Genomic DNA, 12,604 nt, shown 5'->3' with positions numbered 1-12,604 from the left:
AGAAGAAAAAAATAATTAAATAACAACCAGATGCAGAGGAAAAAGAGTAGCATAAAACCTTGTTATGAGTAATCATATTCTTAGTACTTCTTTTTGGTTTCCCTATATACCATTTTATTTTTCACTTTATTGAGATTATATATATAAAAATATTATGTGTTCGCAAAAAATTAACTATCAAATCAGTTATTATGTATTTATATATAAATACATATATTGTTTAACTCACTTTCAATATATATTTAAGTTAATAGATTTTTCATTTTATAAACTTTCATGTCTCTTTGTTTTTGTCAGGATCAATTTCTTAATATAGGAAGAAGGAGAGGAGTTGAAGAACAGTGTCAATTGATGCTTGCAAATAAAATGATTAAATGAATGGATTATTTCACTTTAATATAATCTTCTTCTTTTCTGCTTGATATGTATACAAACCTAACTTCAAAAGTATCCACATTTTGTATTGTAGCTATCTAAAAAGTCTAGTGAACATGATGAGATCTTCAAACATAATTAAAAAAAACACTTAACTGATATGATGGTATGACACAATTATTATGTTGATGATGATCATCTCATGATCATCTTAGTCAACTTTTGAGGACCTAAAAAAGCCTTAGCATAAGCAGCAGGTAGTGACAAAAGCTTCTTAGCTTGTCCAACATAAGCTCTTTTTGTGAAATTGTTATAATCATTGGCTTCAATTGAATCCAAGATTTGCCTATACAACAACAATGATGCCCAAACAGGCCATCTACTTGCTGAGTTCAACTCTGACACACCTTTCTCTGCCTCATCAAAGAATATTCTTGCCCTTTTTATTTGTCCCTTCATGAAGTTCCTCCATTTATCTGTTACTTTTCCATTGAATATGTCTTCTTCTGATAGCCCTGCTTGTGCTAGTTCATCTTGTGGCAGATATATTCTTCCTCTTCTTGCACTACAATCATTATCCAACTCACTTTCAATTTCTTCCACTTTTCAATCATTTAGTCTTAATTAATTAACTTGCCACTTTTTTAGGTCAACATTTCATCTTGTCATTCTCATGTCAGCACTTAACAAAACAAATTAACTGCGAAATTAAAAATATAGAATTTAATTCTGATGCACTGCCAGTATAAAATAGTTTTACACAAATAATATTACATAAGCAAAAATAACTACTTTTTACGTTAACTACCTGAATGATCACCTAAAAAAACAGATGCATCAAAATTAAACAAAAAAATATATATTTATAAAAATATAACTAAATCAGTCAGTTCAATTGAATTAACCGAAAATCGAACATTTAAGGTAAACAACCAGGTAGTACATGGTAGATAGTGTTAAAAGAAGAGAAGCTTACTCTTCTCCAACATCTCTGAGAATGTTGGTAAGTTGATTTGCAATGCCAAGTGCCAAAGCAGCATTGTAAATGGTCTCAGTGGAAGACTTAGAATCAGGTGCAATCCCCATAACAGGGACACTCATGAGTCCCACTGTCCCAGCAACATAGTAGCAATAAAGGTACAACTCATCAAAGTTGTTGTATCTTGATTTTCTTAGGTCCATTCTCATCCCTTCTATCATGTCCTTAAATGGCTACATATTCATTCAAACACAATAACACACAAATTCATTCAGTATTATTCCTACTTCTTCAATTCAAGAAGTAATTAATAAGTTAAGTGAAGTAGTAGTTATATAATTACCTGAATATCAACAGGGTAGTTAGAAACAGTGTGAGAGAGAGCAGCATCAAACATATCATAAGGTCTACCTTGGAAGACATCATTCAATCTTTGCTCCCATCTGTCCAATGCTGTTGGAGTTATATGTGATGCATTTGGACCATCCACTAGTTCATCTGTTCTTCTGCACCACACTGCAACAATACGAGTTTAATTTTGATGCAATAACGCGTTTTACACATGCAATCATATTCGTTCTTTTAGACGATCATTCATGCTGTTAATGTAAAGGTAATTATTTTTACTGTTGTGACATTATGTGATGTATAAAAATTAAATTCTTATTTTTACATAAAAATTAATTTAATTTTTTATGTGAACAGTTATTATTTTCAATAATAAAAATCCAATCATCTTCAATTACAATAAGGTGGAAACTCAGGTGCAGTCGACTTCACGTGAAGTTGATAGGTGAAAGCATTAGATTAAAATTTAGTCAAATTAGTCAAATCATCTAACGCTCTCAGATATAACTTCACGTGAAGTCGACTGCACATGAGTTTTCACCTTACAATAAATTTATATATAAAATAGATGTCATTTAACTTTTGTTTTATGTATATTTTGTATTCCAATATATATTTTATACAGATAATTAATTTAGTGGCTAATTTTTTTGTATACACTTAGTATGATTGAATTTGGTAAAATGCTTCAACATAAAAATTTCATTAGACAAATTTTATTTGATTTGTTTCTTTTCAAAATAAATATATACATACCATAAATTGCCCATATGGCTTTTCTGCGTTCTTCGGTCATCAATTGTGTGCCTATAATTTGCAGGGAAAAGAAAAGGTCAATAACTCAACTTCATATGTTACCAATTAACTAATTACACTAATTACTATTCCTTTGGAATAAGAAATTATGTCAATTATTATAATATTTTACGAGGACATAGTGGTAAACTCTTATGTATAATAATCTAAATGGAATCAAAATCAACTAACATGGGTAGCAAGAAGTGTATGCGTATCCAAATGCATTGATTAAAGATGTATAAAAGGAAACAAACAACGTGCTTAAAAAGCGGTAGTTCTTAGTGCTATTTATGGAATTGAATTAATAATTATGGATCACTAAGTGATTAATTTTAAACAAGTTTAAGGATATACGTTAATAATTTAATATTAAAATAAAAAACTTTACGTAAAGTTAATAATTAAGAGTCATTAAATAATAATTTAATCAAACTTATTAAATAATTTAACGATTTTCAGTTATTAACTTTACCTAAATTTTTATATCAAGATTTTTTCATTTCACAGTTATCAGCAACTCAATTATGTATTGCTTTCAAAAAATTGTAAATATACGTAAGAAATAATGATTAATGAGTTTTGAAAACTACAAGACTATTTTCTCATTATTCTTAAATCTTAATTCAATGATCAATCAAAATCTTCATTCTGCTGTATAAACTTTTGTAAGAAATTAAACTGTGTGTAGGGGACAAATTAATACATTATTTTAATTAAACTACAGTTCAGAATCACAGTCACAACAATCATTTTAATTTAAAAAATATTACTGAATACACCAAAATCAATCACTATATATTTGTATATAAATTTAGTTGTTTCAATACAAATTCTCTTCTTCTTCTTCTTTCAGAAAAATAATAATTTAAAAAAAAAAGAAAATAATATGAAAAATGAAGGTAATTAATTAATTAATTAAGCAAGTTGATACATACCAAGGAAGAAAGTCTTAGCATACTCAGCACAAACTTGACCACAACGATCATAAGCTGCATTCAAGAGATCCAAGTTGCTCATGAAATCATCATCATCATCACCATCAATTTCAATGATTCTTCTTCTTCTCTGTTCTCTCACAAGTGCTGCTTGTTTGAGAACAACCTCGTACACCTTCTCCTCCGATGATCTTGAAGGCACTGATGCTGCCACTGCCGCACTTGAAAGAGCACAAGAAGAAGAACAAGAACCAATACTTGTGAATCTCATCTTGTTATTATCATTATTGTTATTAGAACACTTAACAACACTTTTTTGATGAGTTGTTGTTGTAATTTTCTCTAATTTGGATCCACAACTCACCCAAACAACAACACAAGTAGTAGTTGACATATCTCAATTCCTCAATTTTCACAAAAATTAGTTACTTTTTGAGAATATAATGTACTAGTACTTGTTTTTCTGAGGTTAAATTTTCACTATGTTTATGTTTCTCAATATATATACATATAGAGAGAGAAAGAGAGAGGACTGAAAATAAAAAATAAATAAAAATTGTGATTTATGATTTCATTTGTGATTGCAAACCTTAGCCAACACATGTAAACGTATGGACAGTGGCATAGTAATTAATAATCCTGAATTTCATAAACTTCTTTTTTCTCTACTTTTTTTTTTGGCCTTTTTATTTAAATTGACGCTAGAAATTAAAAGGGGGTACCCTGTATGTGTATGTGGTCCAATATTTTGATTTTTGCTTTCATACTTGGAAGTATTACTTGTATGGTTTATATCTCTTCAATAATAATAATAATAATAATAATAATAATAATAATAATAAATATTCATTATTCACTACCAGCATCACACATGCATTAATATATTTACTATTTACACTGCTCTTATATATATATATATTAAAAATTTTAAGAGTCTGTTTGGATAGGTTCAAAAGTAATTTTTTTTTATTTATGAAAAGTTATAGTATTAATGTTTGCATTAGTACAATTTTTAAAATCAAATTGTAACTTTTTAAAAAGTTATTTAAGTGCTTATATTACGAAGAAGTAAAAAAAAAATTACTTCTCTCATAATAAAAATTATTTTATCACTCTTCTTTTAAAATAAATACTTTTAAGACTAAAAAATTAAATATAAAATAACTTATTTATAAGTTACTTTTAATATAAGTATTTATTGTTTAAGTTTAATTAAGTTATTTATTTAAACTGGGTTCAAATGATATTCAGACTACTTGATTGGTACAATATATTATTTTCAAATAAATTTTTAAAGAAAAATAAAAAAAATTGGGTTTTATAATAGTGAGAGTATAGGGAAAAAAAAAAAGAAAAAGGAATCCATGCATCCAACACTAAGAAGATTTGATCCCAACTGATGAGATGGCATATATACTGGGATCTTATTACATATATAATATATCAAGTTAATGAGACAGTAGCAAGCTCAGGAACACATGCATATGATTATATTAATATGGTTATGCATACATACATACATACATATATACACATACATACATATGTTCAAACAAATAAAATCAAGGGTTAAGTACAATTTTGATCCCTTCGAAAAAAAATTTTGTCTCTAACCTTTTTTTGCATACAAAATCGTCCCTAAATTTTAACTTAGTTTTAAAATTGTCCTTGCCTTAAAGACCAAAATTGTACAGAGGTGACAGCGAAAGCCAATGCAAAGATGGATTATTGTGGACAACTTCTTCTTTTTCTTCTCTTCTCCCTTTTTCTTATTTCTTTTCTACTTCATAGGAGCATAAACTAACACTTTTTTTATCTTTTATTTTTTATTTTATAATTTTTTTGTTATGAATAATTTAGTCCAAAAATTTAATATTTAAGAAAAAAAATAATTTTAAAATTTGGTTTTAAATCTTAGAGACGATCTTATATATAAAAAAGAAAAAAAGAGGGTTGAGGGCAAAAAACATTTTCAGCTTATATCTTAAAAACCAAAATCGTATTAACCCTAAAATCAACTAAGATATCTTTTGAAATATTATTAACCCTTTTAAATATTTTTTCTAAAATCAATAATTTCTTATTTCTAAAATTAATTAAGCACATAGAGCAATTAACAAGTATAGACGTAGCACATGATGCATGGACATGAATTAAACACCAAATAAAACGACAAGTGATGAGGTAGTATATTATCATATGACAACCAAACTATTTAGACATGGGGATTGTAAAATTCTTACGTTAACTTTTCCAAATTAATCTAACACATGGCTTGCCTTCAATCCACAAAAGAACTTCCATTGCCAAAGTGTCAACCACGCACTTTGTTTTCTTCTAATTTTTTTGTGTAATCTTCATCTTCATCCAGAACCGCTTTGATATAATAAGTACAAGACCATGTGGTTCTCATTTGCAACTTGCTTCATATTTAATAAGCCCAGGGATGGAACTGAAGACCTACAAAAAATTATTCTTACTTAAAAAAGATAAATATTAAAAATATAATTATTTATGTATATTTTACTATTCTTATCAACTTAAATTTTGGAACGGATATTTACGTAGCAATATGTATGGTATGGAACGAGAATATTGTTTTCTTTCACATTGATTCATTATTACAAAATTATTTAAGAGGAGTAAATAAAAATATAATAAAAGAAGAATGGTTATAAAATAAGTACAAGTAAAATAGAATCTCTCTCTACAATTTACCCACAGATTATTAACTAAACAAAACAACATTACTAATAGATTATTAATTTTTTGAAACAATTATTTTTTTTATATTACTTTCAATTTATTTAATGTATTTATTAAAATAGTTTCCTTTCCCTTTATAAATTAAGGACCTCAACAACTACAAGTCTACAACCACCCCATTATTACCACCATCTCAACAATAATAATAAATCTATATATTCAATATATAATAGAGTTTTTCTTTATTTTTAATTATTCGCACATAATAAATACATTAAATTTAACATCATATAAGGATTTTGACTATTTTATTATTTGATTTTCAGAAATAATTAATTTGAAAGAGACATAAGAAATAATCAATTATTTTAAAAGATTAATAATATATCTGGATCATTAAACTAATTAAACACACAAACTATTTTGCTCTTCAAATTTTTTTTTTTTAGTTATGTATTATTTTAAAATTAGCTTATTAGGAGTAACAAATTAAATAAGAGGGGAAATAAGTCAAAAATTGAAACACAGTATCACGTGCATTTTTGTGTCCTCACCATTTGAGGAAGTTGATAATAACTCAGTGGTGGCAGAAATTGAAGCAAACCTAAGATTCAAGCAATTGCGTGTGTGCCTCTCATTCTTCAAGCTTTTAGGCCACACCCTTTTTAGCCATGCAAATCAATTAATTATTTACATGCATGCATAAATGTTAGAGTAAATGACCTTTTTTTTGTCGTTCACTATTTATTTGAAAGACAAAACACTTTTTTATAATTCTAAAATTTTAATTGGTCTCAAATAATTTAAGTAACTAATATAAGCGATTCTTGTAAATGATTAATTGCTGTTGTATTAGAACCACTTAGTCTAATAACAAGAATCATTTAGATCAATTATTTAGATAGTTAAAAATTAATTAAAAAAATTTAAATTACAAAAAGACGTTTTGTCTTTCAAGTAAATAGTCAGGATCAGAAGAAAAATTAACTTTTAATTTAAATTGAGAATAGGTATAAAAAATTAATTTTTAATTAGTTAATATTATTTTATTTTATTTTATTTTATTTTATTTTATTATAAAATTATTTTTTTTATTTAAAAATTTAGAATTTAAAAGGTATAATTTAAAATTTAAAAAAATTATTTGATATTTGTTGAAAAAATTGACTTCCTAGATATGCATAATATAATTAAAATAGAGTAAGATCCAAAATTTAAGCATGCTGATAAAATGACCATTTTTTCTAAGACTTATTATTTCATCATTATTGCAATATATAATATGATTTACATTGCATCTTATAAAAAAGTTATAAATCTCAATTACTACTTAGAAATCAGTCAAATCAAAACATTTGCTTTCTTCAGTATTATTTTTTGTGCTAGTAGACGGCTAGTAATTGTTTGAAAGAAACATATATATTTTCATTTATGAGGCATGGAATTTAGCATAGTTTAAGATTTTGATTTGAAGTGTCGTCTCACAAAGTTGGGTGCTTGGTGCTCTATATATGCATGTATTATTCTTCCTTATAAAATTTTTCGGTTTCTCACGGTATCTCTCAATTGGTAATTTAACGACTAGTTCATCACGGATCTAAACTTAATTTAAGAGTTTGTTGTTAACTAATAAACTGCTGTATACACAATACGAAATTCGAAGTTTTAAACCCTCGATATTTGCTAGTTTAAGCAGACGAGTGAACCGACCACTTGAATTTTTTTTTATGAAATTTAAGCCTCAAGGATATGCTTTCATGTACTTTTGGAATCTGAAAAGGTCCTTTAGTTTAGTCCCTTTTTTTTTTGGTATGATTTTTGTGGTGAATGTATTTGGACAAGTACGTGATTGAGATAAGGCCACAGTTGGCATTCTGAGCCAAAGGGAATGGAAAAAGGGTTGCTATTACTATCAAACAAAGATTCAATAAGTACATTTTCAAATTTTGACTCTTCCAACATGCACAAGCTATGGTGCCATGATATGAGAGATTTTTTAGACACTAGAGGGAAAATCAACAACTAACAATACATATGGAGACTTATAATAAAAAAAATGACAAATGTGATAAAAGGTTGCATGGTATATGGTGACTATAATTATAGTGGTTATAATAGTTATATAATTAGGTAAAATTTATTTTTTGTTTTTAATATTATTAAAAATTTTACAATTATCTTTGATATTTAATTAATTATCCGATCCAATTATAACATTTGGATAATGGTGACATTTCTTCAGTCCTAAACTTATTGGTTTTATAAGGTGTAGAGGTTTTAAATGAAAAAACCAAAAAACATGGAAGGGAGTCGCGGTTTATTCACATCCATTATTTCATTCCATGTGACTTTGGAAACTGAACCATAAGCATAGATGATGATTATTTCCAACAACATAAGTACATAAGTACAAAACATTAAAGAGTAACAGTAATAATAATCTTATTTTCTTCCTTCAATTTCTCAGGATAATAATCAACCTCCTTTTTTAGTACAATCTTATATAGATGACCATATGAAGGGTAATCTAAATAAATTAAGGAGTCATCAATATTATTTAATAGTTCTAAAATGAAAAACGTTATATAAATATCTCAATTTATATATTTATATAAATCAAATTGATTTAATTCGAATTACATTATGATATTAAATCGAAGTTATTTGATTCGAATTACTAAAGATTAATATTCAAAATATAGTCAATGAGTAATAAATCGAATCAACTAGATTCGATTTATTATTGAACAACACATATATAATAAATCGAATCAGCCTAATTCGATTTAGTATTGATACAAATTATTGACATTTATTAGTTTTAAGTTAATTATTAACTTTAAAACATAAAGGCCAATTTACGTAAATAAATTGTTTCAAATATGAAGATGTAAATACATTGTTTAATATATTTATAGAAATCGCGGTTTATCAAAACACATAATCCGCTATAGCCAGCAGTGGATTACATGTGAATGGGGAAACACAGAAACCGCTAGAGGCTGTTGCGGTTTCTGTTTATTGATGCTTGACCATAAACCGCTATTGGCAGTAACGTTTATGTGTATTGAGACACGTGCGTAAATTGTTGGAGGCAGCAGCGGTTTACGTTGAGTATATATTTGTTTGCAATCATATGATTTATATGGATAAAAAATAAAGTAACTTTTTAAAAAAAAATGTATACTTTAGTGAATTTTTTACTAAAAATAAATTATTCTATCATTCATGAGTTTTAGATGGGATAAAGATAAAAAAAAATAGTCTTAGTTTATATATTTTAGTACTTTGTGAGTACTCACCCTTTGATTTGCTATTTAGCCTCATCTTAATAATAAATACAAAAAAAAATTATTACATACATATTTATATTTTCTATTTTATTCATCAAAATTATGATGCTATCACTATTATTTATCCAATCAATCAACTATAAAATACAAATAGTTTTTATTTTTTAAAATCTTAGAAAATATAAATGCAATGACCTTTTGAGTTATATGGCTAAAGTTTAAAGATGATTTTTAAATACATATTAATTGATAAAATTTTATATTCTTATGAATTATTTTTATAAATTTAAAAAAATAAAATTACTAATATCTATCAGAATAATTATACCTCTCTATCAATATAGATTTAATAAATATATAAAAATTTATATTTTAAAATTTAAAATTAAAAATTTAAAATTAATTTTATTTTAATTTTTTAAATATTTAAATAAAATATAATTTTAACAAAAAGTTTCTACAATTACAGAAAATATATATTATTTACGCAATTTATAATTTAATATTTTGAGTATTGTATTTTTTTATTTGTAATTTGGTCTCACTTTTAATAATAAATACAAATAAAAAATTTATTACATGCATAGTTATATTTTTTAAATTATACTGTGAAATGATAAATTAAATTTTTTTATTTATGATATTATTTAAATAATATATACCATTAATTATTTATTTTGTAATTATTTTTTTAGATAAATATTAGTTTTACTATTTGTTTCCATACTCAACGTAAACCGCTGCTGTCTCCAGCGGTTTACGCACATGTCCCAATACACATAAACCGTTACTGCCAGTAGCTGTTTATGGCCAAACATCAATAAACAGAAACCGCGACAGCCTCTAGCGGTTTCTGTGTTTCCCCATTCACATATAATCCGCTGCTGGCTATAGTGAATTATGTGTTTTGGTAAACCGCTACTGGCAGTGACGATTTCTATAAATATATGAAAATGTCTTCATATTTGAAACAATATAATTGCGTAAATTTGAGAGGCAAACAATTTATTTATGTAAATTGCCCGAAAATACCCTATCTGAGTTCAAATAAAATATCAAAAAAATCAAAACGAATAAGAATAGAAATCTAATTTTTGTGTTTTAGTTCAAATCCCAGAAAATCTATATTTTTATAAACTTATAAATTTAAAATGGAACAATAAACGATTTCTAAAAATTCACTAAAAATCATTCTTTGACTCATTAGCATCTAAAGAATCAGTATTGAAATTTTTTATGTTAAAAAAGTTAATATAAAGTATAGCCCTCCAAGATAGTGTAGGGATTAAAACTTGAATTTTTTTCAGAATCAATAATAGACAGTTATACAGTATAAAAAGACTAACTATATTTATACAATATATAATTTGAAACTTTAAATATATTATTTCTCAAAATTTAAATATATTTATACAATATATAAATTTAAAACTTTAAACTTATATATGACGATATTAAGTTTTCATCACAGAAGAATTAGTTCAAGTTAATTGTGAGAAACTTAATGTGTTTTGTAATCCATGGTAGAACAGGGTACTTAATTGCTATTGGGTTACGCAAGGCTCTCACATCGAAGAGGAGAACGAGGGAGTATAGAAGGTGGAGTTATAAAAATGAAGTGTGTGGAATTGAGCAACATACTTACCTGGATGGGGTCAATGGGCGATCAAGAAGGCCCATGGCCTAGGCTGGTGACTTTCATTGCACTTGGAAAGGGTGCCAGCTTAAGGTCTACCCAAGTGGTGGAGCCTACATCATAATTTGTGGCAGTGGGGCCTGCGTTCGCGCGGCCCCTATCCAATTCTAGTTCAAATCTATTTGTTAGACCCTTTTTGTTGGGCCTTACAATGAGCGTTTGGTTTTTGTACTTTGAACTTCTTTTAATGAGCCCAATTTATTATAGGTATGTAACTCTACTAGTGGGCCTAAATCGTTTGAGTAATTTTTTATTCTTTTGTCTCGATTCAGTGATTACTCTTTTTTTTTTTTTAACTTTCTCAAACTCTATGTCCAAAAAAGAAAAAAACTTTCTCAACCTACAGCAAAGTGCAATCAAGTTATGTAATTAGTTTCATTTATATTGTTAGTTCCATCAGGAAAATAATACCTATTACTTAATCAGAGTCCAATAGAGTCCAAGTCTTACAATTGTACGTTAAATAAGTGTTAATATATAACTTTGGTGGGATTTCTTTTGATTTTGGAATTACCAATAAAATGGTTGACTTTGGAAGTACAAAAAATAAATTCAAATACTGTAGTTCATTGCTTGATTTTGGTTTGTAATACTAAATCTTTCTTTTTGGTCAGGGGTTTATAATACTAATTCATACGATATAAATTTTTTTGTTTTGTCTTTTTTGTTTGAAATTATTGATTAATTGGTAATGAGTAATGACCCTAACCATAGTGGGCTAAAACATATACAATAAAGCAAGGCCCGCAATTGATGGGAAAGAGAACATGACCAAAAAAATGTACAATAAGTTGACTCACGCATGACCAAAAAACATATCATGTTACCAATATCATTATTCATTAGATTCTTAAAAAATTAGGTAGTGTTTGGTGGAGAGACAGAAACTGAAAGATTGATATTGAGAGACAGAGACTAAGAGACAGAGATTGAAATAAATTTCAGTATTTTATTTGGTGTAAATTGAAAGACAGAAATTGAAACAAAAATAAAACTCTAATTTAATTTGAACAAATGATAAAATTGAAATTAATTAATTGAAACGAGAGTATTTTAGGTATAAAATATTATTAAAGTTTCAATCTCTGTGTCTAAAAATTTCAGTCCCCTTTGTCCTCACTTTTTGGAGGTACTGAAATACTAAAATTTTGGAGACAGAGACAGCAATTTTAATACCAATCTCTGAGCCAACAAACATAATAGTGAGTCTCAGTCTCCTAGTCTCTGTCCCAGTACCTCAAAACAAACGCTACCTAAGATAACAGACTAGAATATAGAACCAGTGGCCAATGAGCCTTAACTCACATAGCATATTTCCTCTTTCCCATCTCAAAAGTCTCGGGTTCAAATCTTAGGGATTGTAATCAAAAAAAAAAATCTAGTAAATGTATGAAGAATGTGTGGGTGTGTTATGTACCTAGAATTAGAAGTTATCCAATCCATTGAAGGTACTTAAGATTATCAGTTCACTCGT

The 12,604-nt window shown here is 27.0% G+C and overlaps 1 protein-coding gene and 1 non-coding gene across 2 annotated transcripts; one reads left to right on the top strand and one right to left on the bottom strand.

The window, feature by feature from the left end:
- Positions 1-392: 392 nt before the first annotated feature.
- On the bottom strand, positions 393-4,012 carry LOC107608933 (phytoene synthase 2, chloroplastic). The gene is made up of 5 exons (XM_016310720.3): positions 3,436-4,012; positions 2,459-2,509; positions 1,698-1,870; positions 1,352-1,587; positions 393-940 (listed from the first exon to the last, which is right to left on the bottom strand). Exons 1-5 carry the CDS (start codon positions 3,827-3,829, stop codon positions 571-573), a joined length of 1,224 nt encoding a protein of 407 aa, XP_016166206.1. The 5' UTR covers positions 3,830-4,012; the 3' UTR covers positions 393-570.
- Positions 4,013-11,071: 7,059 nt separating this feature from the next.
- LOC148550191 (U1 spliceosomal RNA) lies at positions 11,072-11,231 on the top strand. The gene has a single exon (XR_015895425.1). It is a non-coding gene; the product is annotated as a U1 spliceosomal RNA (small nuclear RNA).
- The last annotated feature ends 1,373 nt before the right edge of the window (positions 11,232-12,604 follow it).

This window comes from Arachis ipaensis, chromosome B7 (assembly GCF_059453495.1).
Source record: "Arachis ipaensis isolate K30076 ecotype BB chromosome B7, ASM5945349v1, whole genome shotgun sequence".
Lineage (NCBI taxonomy): Eukaryota > Viridiplantae > Streptophyta > Magnoliopsida > Fabales > Fabaceae > Arachis > Arachis ipaensis.
Note: the sequence above shows the minus strand (reverse complement) of the source record. Positions and strands in the feature narration are given on the sequence as shown.

Bases quoted from the DNA above. Each gene is read 5' to 3' on its own strand.
- LOC107608933 (XM_016310720.3), bottom strand. From the start codon at position 3,829: ATGTCAACTACTACTTGTGTTGTTGTTTGGGTGAGTTGTGGATCCAAA. The intron at 1,588-1,697 runs GTAATTATATAA...ATGAATATGTAG, and splicing joins ACTACCCTGTTGATATTCAG to CCATTTAAGGACATGATAGA. The intron at 941-1,351 runs GTAAGCTTCTCT...TAATGATTGTAG, and splicing joins CTCAGAGATGTTGGAGAAGA to TGCAAGAAGAGGAAGAATAT.